Source organism: Felis catus, chromosome A2 (assembly GCF_018350175.1).
Source record: "Felis catus isolate Fca126 chromosome A2, F.catus_Fca126_mat1.0, whole genome shotgun sequence".
Taxonomy (NCBI): Eukaryota; Metazoa; Chordata; class Mammalia; order Carnivora; family Felidae; genus Felis; species Felis catus.
In genome coordinates, this window is record NC_058369.1 from 80466199 (window position 1) to 80487102 (window position 20904).

Below are 20904 nucleotides of genomic sequence, written 5' to 3' on the forward strand. Positions count from 1 at the left end.
TATGACACCACTTGATTATTGCTCTGGGAAGCAGCAAATTGATGTCATTGCATTTTGAAGCAGACTTAAATTAATTTTTTATTATTTTGTATTGTCTTTGTCTTAGCCTCCAAATAAAATGTTCTCTCCCTACCTACACAGATTTTTTTCTTTTATAAACGTTCATACGTTTAGTCCTTCTCAGACAATTTGAATGTCAAGATTACTGCTACTTCTGTCACGTGCCAGTCCCCTCTGTTTGCGCCTTGACCTGCATTGCTCTGTGTCTTTTTGCCTTTTTCATCTGTTCTCTCAATCTTTCCACCTTGCTCGACTTTCAGATTTTATGGTAGTCCCATTGAAGGTAGAGAACTAAAAGAACTCATTTTGGAAAATAATGTCTAAAAACAAGGTTTAGGGGCGCCTGGGTGGCTCAGTCGGTTGAGCGTCCAACTTCGGCTCAGGTCATGATCTCGCGGTCCATGAGTTCAAGCCCCGCGTCGGGCTCTGGGCTGATGGCTCAGAGCCTGGAGCCTGCTTCCGATTCTGTGTCTCCCTCTCTCTCTGACCCTCCCCCCGTTCATGCTCTGTCTCTCTCTGTCTCAAAAGTAAATAAATGTTAAAAAAAATTTTTTTTTAAATAATAAATAAATAAATAAAAACAAGGTTTATATTCAAATGTCTCAGTGTTTCTTTGGTTCTATAATATTTTTTATTCTTTGTGTTAGGGTGGGAAATTATAAACCATAGGACCCACTTATCTGGTTTTAACAAAACATCTGCTTTTCAAAGCGAGATTTCTTTAGTCAAGGTGAGCCGTCTAGAATATATCATTCCATATTCATATACATAAGATATTAAAGGATAATCAAGTTTGGTTCGTGGTTCAGGATTTTGAAATTTGAAATAAAAATAGGACTGTTTTCTTTTGGGGGGTGGGCACCTGGGTGGCTCAGGCAGTTAAGTGTCTGATTTCAGCTCAGGTCGTGATCTCATGGCTCATGAGTTTGAGCCCTGCATTGGGTTCTGTGCTGACAGCTCAGAGCATGGAGCCTGCTTCGGATTCTGTGTCTCCCTCTCTCTGTTCCCCTCCCCTGTTCACACTCTGTCTCTCTCTCCTTCAAAAATAAATAAACATTTAATATGGGACTGTTTTCTTTTTTTTTTAATGTTTACTTATTTTAAGAGTGAGAGAGAGAGAGCACAAGCTGGGGGAGGAGGGGCAGCGACAAAGGGAGAGAGAGGATCGCAAGCAAGCTCTGTGTTGGCAGGCTCTGTCAGTGCAGCTTGAACCCATGTACCCCAAGATCATGACCTGAGCAGAAACCAAGAGTCAGATGCTAACCAACTGACCCACCCAGGTGCCCCAGGACCTGTTTTCTTAAGTAGAGATCAAATCGTACAGAAATGATAAAATCTCATTCTGTCGGTTAGAATGGGAGAAGACATTTGCAAATGGCATCAGATAAAGGGTTAGTATCCAAAATCTGTAAAGAACTTATCAAACTCAACACCCAAAAAACAAATAACCCGGTGAATAAATGGGCAGAAGACATGAATAGACATTTTTCCAAACAAGACATCCAGATGGCTAACAGACACATGAAAAGATGCTCAACATCACTCATCATCAGAGAAATACAAATCAAAATCACAATGAGATACCACCTCACCTGTCAGAATGGCTAAGATTAACAACTCGGGAAACAACAGATGTTGGCAAGGATGCAGAGAAAGAGGAACCCTTCTACATTGTTGGTGGGAATGCAAACTGGTGCCGCCACTCTGGAAAACCATATGAAGGTTCCTCAAAAAATTAAAAATAGAACTCCCTACAGCCCAGCAATTGCACTACTAGGTATTTATCCAAAGGATACAAAAATTCTGATTCAAAGGGGCACATGCACCTCAATGTTTATAGCAGTGCTATCAACAACAGCCAAATTATGGAAAAAGCCCAAATGTCCATTGACTGATGAATGGATAAAGAAGATGGAATATTATTCAGCAATCAAAAAAATGAAATCTTGCCATTTGCAACAACAAAGATGGAACTAGAGTATATCATGCTAAATGAAATCAGTCAGAGAAAAACAAATATCATAGGATTTCACTCATGTGGAATTTAAGAAACACAACAGATGAATACAGGGGAAGAAAAGGAAAGGAAAATTAAGATAGAAACAGAGAGGAAAGAGAACCATAGGAGACTCTTAAATACAGAGAACTGAGGGTTGCTGGAGGGGTTGGGGGTGGGGGATGGGCTAAATGGGCGATGGGCATTAAGGAGGGCACTTGTTGGGATGAGCACTGGGTGTTATATGTCAGTGATGGATCACTGGGTTCTACTCCTGAAACCAATACTACACTGCATGTTAACTAACTTGAATTTAAATAAATTTTTAAAAAAAGAAATGATAAGATCTCCAGTTGTTCTGACCCTGTGGGAAAATCACTGTTAACTTCTTCTCGAAAAAGACTCGAGAAATTGTCTTTATATCAGTTCCTAGGATAGAGCTTTGAGTTGTGGTATCACTTTAAGGCATTGGAAGATTAGGCAAATTGCAAAAGCATCCAAAGCAATAAACATACAATGGTAAATAAACTGCCATGATCTCTGCCCTCAGGAAGCTTCCAGCAGGCAGGGCAAAAGGACCAGCAATCACTAACTACTACACTTCTCTGAGCTCTAGTGATTATCTTTCTTCAGATCCCTAATCTCCAACACAAAAGGAGGGCTGAAAGGGCATCCACTTCAGCAAAGATCCATAGCCTTCCTTTGTTCTCTCACTGTTATAAAATCCCCATGAAGGCCTAGAATGTTAAGGGCTAACCTCACCCAACAAAATGGAATTGCAATGAATTTACACCTTCAAAATGTACATGATTTCTTTTCTAGATTAAAAGAGAAATAATCTGAGGGGTGCCTGGGTGGTTCACTTGGTTGAGTGTCTGACTTCAGCTCAGTTCACGTTCATGGGTTCGAGCCCTGCGTCAGGCTCTGTGCTGATAGCTGAGCATGAAGCCTACTTCTGATTTTGTGTGTGTGTGTGTGTGTCTCTCTCATTCTCTCAGCCTCCCCCTCCCCCATTTGCCCTCTGTCTCTCAAAAAATAAAAATAAACATTAAAAAAATTTTAAAAAGAGAAATAATTTGAGGTCATATATATTTTTTTTTGTAGAATAGCAATGTACTTTATACTTCTTTTTGTTCCTTCCAGCACTGTCTTTCTAGCAATGATGATGATGCTGATGATACTAATTCCTCACATTTATGAGTGTCTTCTGTGTTCCAGACATGAGATAGGTTCTACATTTATCCTCACCTTACAGATGAGGAAACTGAGGCATACATAGGCTAAGGAACTGGTCCAAGGTCATACAATGACCTTAGAAATGAAGCAGGCACCACACAAACCCAGGTGTTTTGGTTTCAGAGTTTATGCACTTCTCTGGTATGTTATAGCTGCCTCCAAATTTTTCTTCTTAGGAATTCAAAATTCTTTCAAAACTTAAGAAGAAAACCAATCATGAAGAGATCTTTAATATTAGAAATGTTTTAGGCTTGATATTTTCTCTAATACACATAATAGGCATGCAATAGGAAAAGGTAAATGAATGAATGAAAGAATAAAAGAGAACCCAAAGGCAATATTTTTGTCATTTAATTTGGTACTTTTATATTAAAACTAAGGGGAATCTACATTAAATGCATATGTCATTGGAAGTGGCAACCTTTGCTCTTTTGCTCCTAATACGTAGTTCATCTTAGAAAAATATGACACTAACTCCCTATGAGACATTCAAGAGCTTTGAGTAATAGATTCAGAAAGTATAATTAGTTTCTACGCATCAATCCACACTCCCCCATCCTGTCCCCTTTTCAGCAATGGCATAAATTGGTACTTTTAAGTTTAGAGTCCATGTAGCCATAGAACTAAGCAAAGCCAAATGCATATTATCCATAGGATCTACCTTTTGGGCAACATGGCAACTTAGATGACCCAAACAACACTCCCCAACAGAATACCTAAAAATGCTGGATAAAAATTCAAAACTTTTTTTAACATGCATGGCTGAGCAACAGTACTGTAAGACAAATCCTTAGGAATAAGAAAAAAGACAAAGCAGAAATCCAGAGGAAAAACTGAATAGTAAAGCTGATAATGACCATGGAGTGCCTGGGGGGCTCTGTCAGTTGGTTGAGTGTCCGACCTCGGCTTCAGTCACGATCTCATGGTTCATGGGTTCCAGTCCTGCATCAGGCTCTGTGCTGACAGCTCAGAGCCTGGAGCCTGCTTTGGATTCTGTGTTTCCTTCACTCTCTGCCCCTCCCCCACTCGTGTGCTATCTCACTCTGTCTCTCAAAAATAAATTAATGTAAAAAAAAATAATTTTAAGCCGATAATGATCTTGGTGGCATCAACTGATCATTATAGATCTTGATTTTTTCTCATCTTTTTCTTTTTTTGTTTTAATTTTTTTTAATGTTTATTTATTTTTCACAGAGAGAGACAGAGCATGCGTGGGGGAGGGGCAGAGAGGGAGGGAGACACAGAACCCAAAGCAGGCTCCCAAGCTGAGCTGTCAGCACAGAGCCCGACGCAAGGCTGGAACTTACAGACTGTGAGATCATGACCTAAGCCGAAGTCGGACGCTCAACCGACTGACTCACCCAGGTGCCCCCTCATCTTTTTCATCTCATGATACACATGGAAAATGATATTACAATAGCAATTGCTAGAATAAATGGAAGCATCTATATGTGATTTTGCAGAAACACTGTTTATTTCATATAAGACAGAAACTAAAGTAGTAAATATCAAATATATTGAATATATATCCAATATTAAATATAATTACATAATTTGAGGTTTTTTTCATGAAGAATATATATATTTTTCATTTTGTGTCATGCCTAAGATGGCTACATGCAATTCCTGATCAAAATGTGTTTGTTTTTGTTTTTTTAATTTTTAATGTTTATTTAATTTTGAGAGAGAGAGACAGAGCAAGCAGGGGAGAGGGAGAGAGAGAGGGAGACACAGAATCTGAAGCAGTCTCCAGGCTCTGAGCTGTCAGCACAGAGCCTGATGCGGGGGTTCAAGCCCAGTAACGGCGAGATCATGACCTGAGCAGAGGTTGGCCGCTTAACCAACTGAGCCACCCAGACGCCCCTCCTAATCAAAATGTTTAATGATGGTCTCTTCAAAAGTCTCACCATAGGGGCGCCCGGGTGGTTCAGTTGGTTAAGCATCCAACTTCAGCTCAGGTCATGATCTCTCAGTCCATGAGTTCAAGCCCCGCTTTGGGCCCTGTGCTGACAGCTCAGAGCCTGAAGCCTGCTTCAGGTTCTGTGTCTCCCTCTCTCTCTGCCTCTCCCCAACTCATGCTCTGTCTCTCTCACTCTCAAAAATGAATAAATGTTAAAAAAAAAATTTTTTTTAAGTCTCACTATATAAGCAGTTTTTTCCATAAGTTTGTAGCAGATAAAAATTAACGAGCTTGGTAATCAATCAAGAAGTTAGAAAAAGAACAAGAAAATAAACCCAAAGAAAATAGGAGGGAAGGGGCGCCAGGGTGGCTCAGTCGGTTAAGTGGCCGACTTTGGCTCAGGTCATGATCTTGCGGTCCATGAGTTCGAGCCCCGGGTCAGGCTCTGTGCTGACCGCTCAGAGCCTGGAGCCTGTTTCAGATTGAACAGAAAAATGCAATGCAAAAGAACAACAAAGATAAACTGGTTCTTTTTTAAAAAAACTAATAAATTGAACAAACTTTTGGCAAAATCAATCTAAAGAAAACAGAAACACAAACAAATAGCTCTTATACAATTATAATAGTATCAACAGCTTTATGTCAATATATTTGACAATGTAGATGAAACTCTTAGGAAATACATCTTTATAAACTGACTGAAGATAAAATAAAAACCTGACTGATTCTAACACAAAGAAATATAATCAATAGTTCCAAACTTTCCTACAGAGAAATACCAGGCCCAGACAGTTTTATACGATAATTCTATTAAACATTCAAGGACCAGATAATTCCAATTGTACACAAATTCTTTCAAAGAATAGAAAAAGAGACTTCTCAGCTACTTTTATAGATCTTACAAAACTCTGATACCTAAACTAGATAAAGACATATGACAATGCAAAAAAAAAAAAAAGACCATACTTACTTATGAAATTATTTTAAAAAGTAATAAATAAAATATTAGAGACTGAATCTCACAATATGTATAAAAGTTGGCTTTGTTTTTAAAATGCATCAACAGTAGAAAATCCAGTTTTATAACTCACTTCATCAATATAGATTATGCAGTAAAGTTATTTGATCATTTCAGTAGATGCAGAAAATGCATTTGATAAAATTCAACATGGGGCACCTGGGTGGCTCAGCTGGTTAAGCATCCAACCCTTGATTTCAGCTCAGGTCTTGATCTCATGGGCTCCAGGCTGACAGCTCAGAGCCTGCTTGGTATTCTCTCCCTCCCCCTCTCTTTCTGCCTCTCCCCTACATGCATGCATGCACTCTCTCTCTCAAAATAAATAAATTTTAAAGAAAAAAAAAGTGGCATCCTTAAAACCAAGATGCTTTTAAAAACAAATAAATCAAAAGAAAAAAATAAAATTCAACATACATTCAAAATCTAAAAACTTCTTACCAATATAGGAATATAAGTGAACTTTCTTAACCTAATAAATAGTACTTGCATCTACAGCATGTCATACTAAACAGTAAAATATTGAAAACATCTCCTTTAAAAACAGAAAGAGTAAAAAAAAAAAACTAATGTGTTACTCGAGAATATGTACATTAGTGATAAAACCATAAGAAATATAGGGTAATAACACAAAACTCAAGGAAGTGGCTACCTCTGGGCAGATATTATCAGCAAAGTGGGTAGTGGCTACACAAGTGGTCATTTTATTATTATTTTTTAAACTGTACACACAAACACACACAGGCACTGCACACACAAATGTAAAATACATTATTCATAGTGTGTTCACAGATGAACTGAAACAATGATTCATTCTGCAAACGTTAAGCAAAGCCAGCATGATGGCGAGGCTAAGTAACATCGTAACTACAACAGAAATTTAAATCACCTTCTCTTTCATTGGACAAGTTCAAGCTTGCCTTCATATAAGCCATATTTCTATACTAAACTCAGATAGTGCTTTAACACATTTGGAAATAAATTCCAAATAAATTGTTCGTGTCCCCAGGAGACTTAATGTGGAAGAGCTGTATGCTGGACTCATACTATGTCCTAAATAAATCTATAACAATTAAAACTTTAGTGTTTAGGGACCACCTCTCACAATCATTAGGTTGGGTTTTTTTAGAAACCTTTTGTAAAAAAAAAAAATCAATTCTTTAATAGTACACAGTGGAGGGGAACAGCCCTCGTCAAATGAACTCCTATTGATTGCAGAACTTTTCCTCTTTGCTCTACGCACATCAAACTCAGCCCCCCAATTCTAACGAAGTCCCACAGCAATGCCAGTGTGCTCTACTGAACTGGGGTACCAGTACCGTTCCAGATTTTCTGCTTGGCCTGTTCAGGCAGAAACCTTAGTGGACACGGGGGCCGGCCAGAGGGGAAGCATAGGGGCTAATGAGGGAGAATACCAAAGAGAATTTTTAAAAATTCTTTTTTTTAAATTGTTTTTTGTTTAGTTTTAATGTTTATTCATTTTTGAGAGAGGGAGAGAAAGCAAGCATAAGTGAGGGAGGGGCAGAGCTCCAGGGGAACAGAGGATCTGAAGCAGACTCCACGATGACGACATAAGACAGCCTGATGCAGGACTTGAACTCAGAACCGTGAGATCATGACCTGAGCCAACGTCGGACACTTAACAGACTGCATCACCCAGGCGCCCCTAAAAAATTCTTTTTGAGTATGAGATGGGGGTAAAAAAAAAAGGCTTGATGTTGAAGGGGGGTGTGGTTTTTGAATTCTCCTCTAAAGAACTTTCTGCACTTCAGGTTCCCAAAGAGATAAAATAGAAACGAGATAAAATAAAACAGATTGAGTTCAGGTCTCACTTAGGAAAAAATAAAAAGTAAAAGAAAAGAAGAAAGGAACTTGTGTGTTCTTTGAGTGGCTTCCAGGGGAGAAAACTATGTGTGAGTCTAGCAGGCATTCATTCCTTCTCTTTTTATCTTGTATTTAAGGAAATAGAGACTAGGATATGTAGGTGGAGCTAGTTATGAAATCAGGTGTCCAGTTTTTCATTCTCAACATAGAAGCATTATTTGCCTATGGCTGGGGTCCATGTTCTGAGTTACTGTAAACATTATTTTTAAATTCTGGAAAGCTCCAAAAGTTTCCCAAGGAAGGTAATTTCCAATTCTACTTTTTTTCATTGCTCAGGCTGCTGCAGAGATGCAACCATAATGCATAGTTCATGACCACCAAGATCAAAGAGCCATTTCAAATTCCGCAGTGCTGAATTCCTCTACTTCTTTTGAATTCTCTAGTAACTACTATACCAGGTCTCCAGGGACCTGCCGATTCTCCAGTGATGTCCAAGTTATTCCAAAGTGTGCCTCTGCAGGCTAAGAAAAAAACAGCCAAAATGTTCCGATGGGGAAAGACCATCCCAATGAGTCCTCTGCAGAAGTAGGCCACTGGAGCGTCACAATCTGCTTCTTAAAAGGTCATATAAGTTATAAAGAGTCATTTCAAAGAATTTATATAAAGACAAAGGACTTCAGAAGTCCAGGAGGAGTTGGCTTTTTCCTTGTAGATAAAGGAGGTTTCCCCTCTACTGCACATATTCTGAACAAATCCCTTTTCTTGTTCTTTTTCACCCTTCGTATTTTACCCTTCACTCTCTACCCTCTAACGTGTTATCTTGCAAGTAGTGTCAGGGGGAAAAGGACTGTGGACCTGACCTTACAAAAGGGAAAGGCCTGACAAACACAAGATGACAGGGCTGGAGCTCCCCCTAGAGCCCATCCTGCACTCGATGGAGGGGTCTCAGTAAAGTGAAGTGGGGCTAGGGAGATCCTGGCCCATTTCCCCATCTGCGTTCATCTTGCTGGGGAGCCCTTTCCAGCAGACTGAGAGGTCAGGAAGAGCAGAGCTAACCACTGACTTCCAGGACACAGCTGGGACACTGCCTGGCAGTGCTCACCAAGCATCTCTTTACCAGCATGTCTAAAAGTGGAGTCTGATCGAGCATCCCTATTTAGCAAGTTCTCCAGTCCACCTCAACTCTGGATATTTACTCCAAAAGGGATGTAGGCAGAGAATGTTCATGTGTTCATTAATCCGTTCCAATCCGTGGTTTGGGTCATAGTCATAGACGTAGCCTTAACAAACTGATATTCTCCTTTTACAATAAGCTAATGACTTTACACCTGAAATGAAAATATTAATGAGGCCATGTTGAGTTTGTTTTTCTTACCTTCTTCAGGAAAGCTAAAGAAATACAAGGTGACTGGGGCACCAGGGTGGCTCAGTTGGTTGAGCATCCAACTCAATTTTGGCTCAGGTTATGATCTCGTGGTTCCTGAGTTCAAGCCCCACATCGGGTTCTGCACTGATAGTGTGGAGCCTGCCTGGGATTCTCTCTCTGATCCTCCTCAACTCACTTGCATACACAAGTGTGTGTGTGTGTGTGTGTGTGTGTGTGTCTCAAAATAAATAAATAAATGTTAAAAAAGATTCTTAAAAAAAAAGAGTTTAAGTTCGTGTTAACAGGGTGTAGCTCTTCCATTTTATTTGTCTAGAGTGATGACTCAAAGTAACAAAAATGTATTTTGGAGATAATTTTGAACTGTTCAATCACTTACAAACTTATAAAAAAAGAAAAAAGAAGAAGCAGCAGCTATGTTTTGAAGGCAATGTGGACCAGACAACCTTTGGATTATGTCAAGACCAAAGTACTTAGGCATTCTTATTAAGTTCTTCTCAGATGATAGGGAAATATTATCAGATATGACTCAAATTATTTTCTCTTCACAGTTATCAAAAGCAACATCGAATATTCTTGATCTTTAGTAACATCATATAACAGAAACATTTTAGAGGTAGCATTTGCCCTTGGCCTATAGGAATTCAGTCTAAGAATAGTAGCAATGAGATCAGAGGTACAACTGGCAAAGGACCACCCCAGCTCTAGGTTAGGGAAACAAAAAGGATGGAATGAGGAATACCTCCCACTCCTAAGCAGGCTTGAAGGGAGAAGTCTGGTAAACATTTGGCAATGATTTTCCTTGTAAATACCAGCTCCTTCCCTTGACACAGCATGGTGAAAATGCACACTGAAGCAAATGCACATCAAGTTGGGAGGCAAGAGAAAGTAGAAACAGAACTGCCCTGGGAATCATATGTGTTACTCTCAATTCCACCACCGTGTAATTTTGGGAAGACTCTTAATTTCTCTCAGACTCAGAGGCAACATTCTTCAGGGAAGGGGGAAAGTCTGATTTTTGGCTCAAACCACTTACTGCCATGAGACCTCGAACAACTTTTTAAGCCTCAATTTCTTCATCTGCAAAATGGGTATAATACCACTAACCTTGTAGAATTGCTGTGAACTATACACTAAAGATTTTTGAAAATGGTAGCTGCTCAATAGTTTAGTGTTTTCCATTACTGTTTCTTTACCTAGAAAATGAAGAGACTGCTAAATAGTTATTAATATCCTTCCAACTGTTAAAAGCCTTTGAGTCTATATCCATTTGGCCCTGGGTTAAGTACATTTGTTTAAATGTTTGCTTAGAGAGATTGTTGCTCAGAGGTGGACCATGTCATTTTGCATCGCATGAATGAAATCAAATCACGGCTGGAAAAATAATTCTTATTTTCAATCCACCCACAAGTTAATAAGGAGACATTAGCGATCAAAGTCATTAATGGAAGAAAGAAAGAAAAAAAAGTCTCAAATATACTTAGGTTAAGTATATTTTATCAAATCTACATCTACCCTGTAACACAAAATTACCTATGAATTGGCACAAACTTTCACAATTTTCCAAAGAAGAGGTAATTCTTTTTTCTAAATTCACACTTTCATCTTCTCTCTAGAATAGTGACTGCACCCTGCAGTAAGCAATACGTTATATGTTGTAATCTAGTCCACATATACATATATAAATATTTTAAGAAATAAAGGTTTCATGAAACCCTTACTATCTGCATTATATTCATATTTCCTATGGTTTTAATCCAAGCTTTAATGTTGATCATGATCTGCTCAATTGATGTCATGACCCATCAAAGGGTCACCAACCACAGTTTGTAAAACACTACAGTACAGCCTTTCTCTATGAAGGTTTCTCAGAAATGCCAACTATTCAGTGCTACATCTTTTCCAGGTGACTGGTTAAAAGGTAGATATTCAGTTAACTAATATTTGGCATTATAGATCTACAATATTGATGGTTTTTAATCATCTGTATCTTAAATTTAATTAATCTAGCATGCACTAACTACCCATTCCTAATGTGTTCTGTAAATATATTTATCCTAAATACTCCATAGTTAGGATAGGTTCCCTTTCCCTATGAAAGGCATTATAGAGGGGCACCTGGGTGGCTCAGTCAGTTAAGCTTCTGACTCTTGATCTCAGCTCAGGTCTTGATATCAGGGACATGAGTTCAAGCCCCACACTGGCTCCACGCTGGGTGTGGAGCATACTTTAAAAATTTTTTAAATAAAAAGTCGGGGCGCCTGGGTGGCTCAGTCGGTTAAGTGTCCGACTTCGGCTCAGGTCATCACCTCACGGTCCATGATTTCGAGCCCCGTGTCAGGCTTTGTGCTGTCAGGTCAGAGCCTGGAGCCTGCTTCAGATTCTCTGTCTCCCTTTCTCTCTGACCCTCCCCACTCACACTGTCTCTCTCTATCAAAAAATGATTAAACGTTAAAAAAAAATTAAAAATTAAAAAAAAAAACATTATAGAAATCAATTTAGCTTCACAATCTGTAACTAGATTTTCAAAGAGAAACTACAGGAATTCTATTTATCAAATTTCACAATGACTTTTTCTTTCTTTGGTTGGCTTATTTTAATCCTCTATATTTTCATCTGCCATACAGGAAGTTTGATCATCTCTCTCTTTGAATAGATTGATATTAGAATCTATTATAACCCCTGAGTAGTAGGGGGGTGTACAACAGAGCCTTAATCTTTCCTTCTTGGGAACTGAGATTGGCATACAGCTTTGCAAGGTAATGCATATTCCAGCCTTCTGCTCGTCCTATGCCAATATATTTTTAAGCATTGATGATATCAACTCCAACAGGCTTTTGATGTTCTGAAATTCCACAGTCTTTGCAACCTTGAATTTCTTCTCGTCTTTTCTATTCATATTTCATTTATCGGTGTCACTCTTCAATGTCCCTGTCATTCTCCACAGCTGGATCTATTTGCCTATTTTTTAAAATACTGAGCCTTCTGTCAAGGATAATACTTCTCATTTTGATTTTTTGCAACCTCACTCTTGATCTTCATTAAAACCAAAAAATGGGGGCACCCAGGTGGCTCAGACACGTAAGCATCCAGTTCTTGATTTCAGTTCCAGTCATGATCTCACAGTTTTGGGGACTAAACCCCATGGCAGGCTCTGCATCAACCACGCAGAAACTGCTTGGAATTCTCTCTCCTGTCTCTCTGCCCCTCCCCTACTTGCATGTGTGCACCCACACACACATGCATTCTCCTTCTGTCTCAAAATAAATAAACATTAAAAATGGAGGGGAGGTGTAGAGCACCCTGCCCCCAAGACTATTTCCACAAGGTGTCTCCAGACACATAAGGAAATGGGTCTATGATGCATGCCATACCAAAGCTAGGGCTGAGTTCCCTTCACACTCCTGTGTGCCATTGTTTTCTAACCGGACAAAGAATGAGGACAACTCTCTCGATTAGTTAAGTTCTGTCTGTCCATTTCTGAGCTAAGGCCTCTTTTCTGATCTGCAATCACTACCACTCCTTTCACTAACTTTCACTACTCTGCCACTAGCCCTTCCATTGATGAGTCATAATCTCAAAATTTCATGCAGTTAGACTAATTTCACTCAGCCTATCACTTAGGATCCTTTCACCTATTCAGCAGACACAGCCCCTGCCGCACTGCACATCTGGTTGCATGAGTGTTGGAAAGATGTCAGAATCCCGGTATGCGAGACCCATTATGGCGATCTCGTGTCAGCAATACTATTTCAGAAAGGGTTACTTTCTTCGTTCATTCTGTCCAGTAGTAGTTAGGTAGGGTTCACGTCTATGGTGGTCAAAAAATGATCTTTCTCTTGCAAACCACTCATTTGTCTGTTTCAGTTTCACAGAGGACATGAGAAATGTGTTCAAGATTACAGTTAGGACAGGGTAAACTAAGAAATGACACTCTGACCCTGTGCAATAAGCACATCATAGAATCATAACCATCATTTGAGAGATGCATAATATCAATTATGTGGACATTAAGAATGCTAGCAGAGGTCATTTTATTTCTTTTTTGAAATGCCCCAATGACTTTTCATAACAGTTTTACGTTTAAGCCATCAAATAACTTACCTACTACTGGCTATATGAACCAGCCTCTTTCTGTCATTATTAATATCTTCTTGTTATTATTAAGAATAAAGGTCAGCTCCTTGGTCTTTCCTCATATCAAATAAAAATTCCAGTTGACTCATTATAAGAAAAAAATCACATTAATTAAAGCTGGTGCTGACCCCCAAAGTTCAACTACATTATGGAAATTACACTTTAAAACTCTCCCAGTTGTCATGTCATTAAGCCCCCCAAATTAGAATTCTCTCAGGGAGTCTGCTCTTTGCTTCTCGCCAGTGTGACCTGAGGTTCTGTCTCCTCCTCACCCTATAGCCTCACACCATACACAGAGGTGGACTGAGCCACACACTCCACCTACAGTTATGTGCTCTGCTCGCTTCTTTTCTTAATTCTTTTCATGTTTATTTATTTTTGAGAGAGAAAGAGAGACACAGAGTGTGAGCGGGGGAGGGGCAGAGAGAGAGGGAGACACAGAATCCGAAGCAGGCTCCAGGCTCCGAGCTGTCACCAGAGCCCGAAGTGGGGCTCGAACTCATGAACAGTGAGATCATGACCTGAGCCGAACTTGGATGGTTAACCGACTGAACGATCCAGGCGCCTCTCTGCTTTTCCTCGTTTAAAATTTTATTCACTTTGAAAGATTCCTAAGGTATGTACACAAAATGCAATATACCGGCCTGGCCATCTGGATTCTCTTATCACAATATCATACCAAACATAAGCACTTATCACTAAATAATTGTTTTCATGGGTAAGCATCTGATACCACATTCTGGTTAAGTATATATTTATTTATCGATTGCTGAATAGAAGTATATAAGCACCTTGTTAGCATTTTTACAATGGAAAAAAAAAGCTGTTAAATGCGCAGCCTTGCACCAAGACAAAAAACACCTAACAATATACTGCATGGGCTATATGGGGTCTGTTATTTTTCACAAATGTTCACTTAAAATCCCACTGTTATAAAAATCATTTGTTTTGACATTCACATTAATATATTTTTCAACATCTCTTCAACTGTCACATCCCTTGTCATGCTGCATAAAAGCAAAAAAAAAAAGAAAGAAAGAAAACAGTTTCTGAATTCTCATTTTAAATCACTTTCTTATAAGTGTGACTTGGCAAATAGAAAATTCTTATAGGTGGAGCATAGTGTTAGAAAATGAAAACTGCCGTCACCAGTTGTACATCCCCTTCCCTCTGCATCTGGGCAAGTGTGTGGAATGCCCTGGAAGAAGAAAAACCCCTCTTTAAGGTCATTCCGTAACTCTGAACTTAGGAGGGATTAACAGCTCTTTGAGGCAGGTCACTTCCTCATAGGCCCAGCACCAGCCCAAGGGTAAGAATTGGTGAAGGTCCTGAGGGCCTGCAAGTCCTAGCCTTGTCTCCTCTTCCGAGACCTGCATCACAGCTCTGCCACCCGTCTGAGCAGATCTGGCAGGATCCCTGGCAGGTCCAAGAACACATCTGCAATGACACCCAGACAGATAAAGGGAAAGTCTGCAAAGACACATCCTCTCCTGTCTGGATTGTTCCTGAAGGTATGGAAGCAAATTCAATATAGAACAGGGTCCCTGCTCCTATGAAAGCCTGATCTTGTGATTCTTCCATAGAACCTCCTTTTGAATGATTTTTTTTTCATAAGAAATCAAATGAGGAAAAGGAAAAACTTGCTGTACCCTAAGACTATGTCCTATGGTTGTAATAAAGATCATGACCCTTGCATCAGAAAAGACCCCCATTTGGGAGTAAGTTCATCATGAATTAGGCTGCAAGTCACAATCACTGCTGTCAAAGAATGGCGGAAGAGATCCTTTAGTGCAATTACTGCTACAAACCAATGAGAAAGATGAGCATCGTGGCTTCAAAGAATATATGACATTCACTTCTCAACAGGGCATGTGGGAAATTTTAAATCTCCCCTTTTCATTCTTTACCCCATTAATCATTCATTTTCCTATTCACGAACAATTTATTGAATATCTACTATTCAGCACATGACATGCACATACTACCGTGTGTCAAGGCACAGCAGTAAGAACACAAGAACAGTAACCATACCTAACACTCATAGAGCACTTGCATCCTGTGCACCAGGCACTGTTCCCAGGGTACACATTAGCTCTTTAATCCTTGCACCAATCGCCTGAGGTAAGCACAAGTACATGCCCACTTTGCAGATGAGCAACTGAAATACAGAGAAATTCATTCCCTCGGTCATACAGTCAGTGAGTGTCAGAGCCAGGTTTGAAACCCACATCTTTTCACTACAGTGTCCAGATCTTGACCTTTATGCAATATGAAGAAAAACAGACACGGCTTTATGGAAATTTCCACGTACTGGAGAAGACAGACGTTAAACAAATGCACAAACACCTCTATCATCTCAAATGTTGATAAGATAGATAAGAGCAAAGTGCCCTGAGACAGTATCATACAATATTGCAAAAGCTCTTCTTACAGGCTAAGAAATGCAGTGATTACCTCTGATGATTCTCTTCTCACCTAAACAACAAAGTTATAAAATTTAAGAAAGGAAGTTGGCTAAAAAGAGCTGAGAAAAACTAAGGCAGGGAAGCAGGGGAAAGTGACTGAGCAATTCAGCCCGTAACCCTTGCCATACAGCCTCGCCATCTTGGTGGCGCTTCTTGTTGGCACACTCCAAACGACAAGAGGTGAGGATGTGGCAACTGCGATGCCTTCTCCCAAACTGATCTCTCCTGAATAAAGAAATCCAACCTGGAGCTGGGGCCCTACTTCATAGATGAAAGCAATTCCCTTCATCCGCTGCTTGTCCCCAAGAAGTCCATGGTGGATGTCTAAAAAACCATAAATTTTACTTTAATGCGTTAGCATATTTTTTTAAGTTTATTCATTTGTTTTGAGAGAGAGAGAGAAAGCACAAGCCGGGAAGGGGCAGAGAGAGAGAGGAGAGGGAGAGAATCCCAAGCAGGCTCCACATTGTCAGCACAGAGCCTGATATGGGGCTTAAACTCACAAACCGCGAGACCATGACCTGAGCCAAAGTCTGACCCTCAACCAGCTGAACCACCCAGGCACCCCTAGCTTATTTTTTATTTTTAGCTAATTTCTACATCCAATGTGGGACTTGAACTTACAACCTCAAGACCAAGAGGCATGTGCTCAACTGACTAAGCCAGCCAGGCACCCCTTAATGCTTTAGCTTATTAGAAAAAGAAAAGATTTCTTTGGCCTATAACAGTTAACACTTGGGCTTCTGGAAACAATTCCAGACATGGCTTACAGTCAATAAAACAAATAAACAAAACAACACCCTTATGAGACTTGGCTATTAATAGACTTGGAAACAGACAGACACACTGATTTTAAAGAGCAAGAACATGGAAGCAGAGAATCAAGTTCCCAGAGCAACAAAATTCTCTTTCCATCCTGATTAAAAAAAAAAAAAATCTGGACTTTATTACCTACTTGACCAGTTAGTGTGAGAGAAATCATACAGAAAGAATAAAAGTCTCTTTTCTTCCCAAGAAGTTGTCTCTCTGTAAATTAGGAAAACGTTGCATCTCTGATTGCTGTTACTTATTCTATGTATTATTTTTATGTCTTCAGTCTTTATATTAGACATGGTCCATAAGTATAGGATCACATCCAGAAGTAGTGTGACATAACTCGCTCCTAATTCGGCAACTTCACTCTACTGAGGTTAATAATGATTTACAGGGGAGAACAAGAGGGACAGAGCAAGGAGTTCATAATAGCACCATTAATTATATGTGCTTCGCATATCTAGATAGAAGACCAACATCATTTTCAGGTCCAATAAATTAAGTACTTTTTCTAGTTCCTTGCTCAGAATCATAATAAGGATAACTCTTGATGTTGTATTGCCCCCAAGAAAGTCTCCTGCTTCCTCATCTTCTTATCATTTCATATGGGATTTTATGTTCTACTTGGCTCTGATTTATGGTGTTACTACGTGAAAATGCTTAGATACCTGAAAACACAAGTTAGTCGCTTGACTTCCAATGAGGGTTAAACAGTCTCTAATAAGCAAATAGCACATTAAGTCTCATCTGTCATAGCTTGCAAATTACACTTGAGATTAGCCTAGGTACAGTTAAATTATAAGCATGAGAAGGCGGAACATGAGGGGAATGGTCTAAAGGTTAGAACCTAAACTTTGAGAATAACTTACGTTATGCTAAATTTCTTGTTAGTGTCGTGAGACTTCAAAAAAGAAAACCACTACATGTGACATCTTTTTTAAAATGCTTCTTTAATTATTAAGTAGGCTCTATGCCCAACGTAGGGCTCGAACTCACACCCCAGAGGTCAAGAGCTGCATGCTCTACCGACTGAGCCAGTCAGGGGCTCCTAAATGTGACATTCTTCAAAAGTATCTTCTATATCCCACTCCTTAAAAATCTGTGAACATAATTGACTTTTATTCTTAACTACCCCATCGTCATAATCCATTCTCCCTTAATTAATATATTTCACTAATAAACAAAATTACGTCTTTCTGTGGCTTATCTAGGAATACAAAATAAATTGCAAAGAAAGGTTTTAAAAAGTATGCCTACAAGCTAAAGTCCTGGACTCCTTCAAAAATGAAGTAAATGCCCAAATATCTTCATTAGCACAAAGGCCATCATCACATTTTATGGTGACATATTGGAAACAGGATCATGTATTTATGTCAAATTTCTGAAAACATGACATCATATTTTACTACCCCAGAATGATTCCTCTCTGCTCTATTCCAGGAAAAGGAAAGAAAAAAAACACCATAATAGTTGCAGTCGTATTAACTTCAAAGCTGGCAATTCTTTCCCAAAGATGTTTTCTTTCCTTTTTAAAATAAGACAAAAACAGAACAGCTTGGGTTCAGAGTATGGAAACTCATAAAAATAAAATATTTAAGAATACGTTGCTGAGAAATCACCCGCAAATTACTTTGAGACCTTCGAAAAACAATCTACTTTGAATCACCAGTCTAAATAGGTCATTTAACTTAGAAAAATTAAAATTAGCTGTGCAGGGTCAATTCCTTTTCTAAAAAACAGCTGCATCCTCAGTGTCCTCTTGTCGTCAAAGTCAAACCAGAGCCAAATGTCAAGAACAACTATAATACATGACTTTATTCCAAATCTCAAAGTTAGTCTGCTCTTGAAATGGCCACAAAAGTTAATATTATATATAAAAACAGAGAGTGTCTGTGGGTGCTTGGAGCATTTCAGGAGGATAGTGGTTTGGGGGCGGTGGTTCTCTCCCAAGGCTCTTTTCTTGCCTTTCACCTGCACATGTTCCCATAACGTGGCAAATCAAAATCAGCTGAGACACGCACTTCATACATAGCAAATACTTCCATAACACAAGTTTAGGCTCCCACAAGTTTCTCTTATGCCAACCAGCAATACAAGGTCATGAACCTTCATGTTCTTGTCCAGCACCTCTAAGGGCTTCATCATCCTGGTAAACTCGGGGATCAAGTCCCTACTCCCCAAAAAACCTCCCCAAACGTAAGAGTAAGTACAAAATCCTAAAGGTAACATGAGCCTTAAAGAATGAAAACAATAAGACCAAACACAAATGAAACCATTTGACTGCCTGAAATATCCTATATGCTTGCACAACCAGATCACCCATAAAATTAAAAGGACCCAACCATGTTGGAACAGGAGGGTGTCAAGTGTTGGAGGCTGCCTTTATAAGGCAGGGCATCCAAGGTGGCTACCAGAGTGGGAATCCGCATTACAGGAAGGAGAGAAAGGAGTCAGTTTTGTTTCACGATTCTCCAAAGCCACCGGGAAACGCACCCCTATCCTTTCTGGGTTAAAAGTAACTTTAATGCTCAGAAAAAGTACTTCCATGTCCTCTAGCTAGAAACATTCTATCAACCACAGGCAAAAGCGATCAGAAATAATAATGGAACAGGTTTTCCTCTCAGCCCATCTCCCTAAAGCCACTTCCCCAAAATGAGATCTCGAGAAATCTTGATTCCCTCAAGATCTCTGCTTAAGGATTTAACGTAAGGACCTTTGCCAACAAGGAAGCAAACGGAAGACTTGACATTAACATTTGGGGAATTGCTAAAAGGAGCATGCTAAGCTACATTTTTCTTAAAAGCTGAAAACCACAACAGGATTAGCATCTACTCATTTCCAGATGGATGATAAAATTTTTGTAACTGCCCGGGACAGAGTGAAACAGTTTCACTCCAGCACCACCCCCTCCTGAAGCAATGACAGAAACAGTCCCACAGAGGGACAGGGCAGGCTGACTCTCCTTCCACTACAACCTCTCCAAATCCGCTTTTCGCCAGGCTGGGTCAGTCCCCTCCTTAGTCCCTCAGCACGCGCCCTAAGCGGCCGGCCCCTTCTCCCCACCTCCATTTACGAGCGGACTCGGCCCAGCAACCGCCCTTCCTCCGGCGCGTCCCCCTGGGCGGCGTCCCCCGCGCTGGGGAGGTTCTGGAAAGCCCGGGACAACGCGCGGGTGCCGGGCTGGGGAACCCCGGGGGTTCCGGCCGCCCAGGGCTCCCGCCCTCACCCCACCCCCCACGCCCGGGCGGATTAAGTTGCTCGGCACCCCGCGGCGCGCACGGCCCCCGCCCCTCCTACTCCCGCCCCTCCGGGCTCGGGCGCCCAGCGGTCCCCCCCCGCCTCCGCGGAGGTGAGCGCGCACTCACCGGAGGTGAGCTGCATCCAGGCACAGATCTTGTACACCGTAGCCGTGTTGCAGAAGAAGAAGAGGGTGAAGCAAACGATGCAGGCGATGATGAGCATCATGGAGAGGCCGATGAAGAAGGAGGCGGCTTTGAAGGCGCCCGAGGGCAGCGTGGAGAAGTCCGTGAAGCTGCCCCTGCAGGTCAGCTCCCGGGAGAAGCCGTTGCCGATGCAGTAGTGGAAAAGCCCGAAATAGCCGGCTTGCGGGGTGTCCACGCCGTCGCCAATCCAGTAGGGCTGGATGAAGCACACCACGTTGACGATGGCAAAGCAGATGGTGAAGATGGCCCACAGCACGCCGATGGCCCGCGAGTTCCGCACATAGTTGGTGTGGTACAGCTTGGCAGCCTCCTGAGCCGGGAGCATCGCGGCGGCGGCGGCGGCAGCGACGGCGGCTCCGGGCATTCTCCCCCTCCTCCTCCTCCTCCTCCTCCTCCTCCTCGTCCTCCGCCTCCCCCCGCCTCTCCGCGCTCAGGAGACACACTCACCGAGCCGCGCGCGCTGCAACTCCCCTGCCTCTGCCTCAGCCCAGCAGCGCCAGTTTCAGAGTCTGCATCCTCGCTCCCGGAAGGAGGGCGGGGGAGCGCTGAGCACCCCTCCGGTTCGCCTGGCACAGCCTCCCGGCCCCCCTCCCTCCCTCCCTCCTGGCCCGGGCTCCAGCCCTCCTCGCCG

The 20904-nt window shown here is 41.0% G+C and overlaps 1 protein-coding gene across 9 annotated transcripts in view; it reads right to left on the minus strand.

Moving 5' to 3' along the window:
- LHFPL3 (LHFPL tetraspan subfamily member 3) overlaps positions 1-20637 on the minus strand; it is a 574983-nt gene extending 554346 nt beyond the window's left edge. For all 9 annotated transcript variants that reach the window (XM_011280338.4, XM_023250286.2, XM_023250285.2 and 6 more), the window contains exon 1: positions 20196-20637. In XM_011280338.4, the coding sequence (XP_011278640.3) occupies positions 20196-20637 (442 nt within the window). The remainder of the gene's footprint in view (positions 1-20195) is intronic.
- Between the last annotated feature and the right edge of the window lie 267 nt (positions 20638-20904).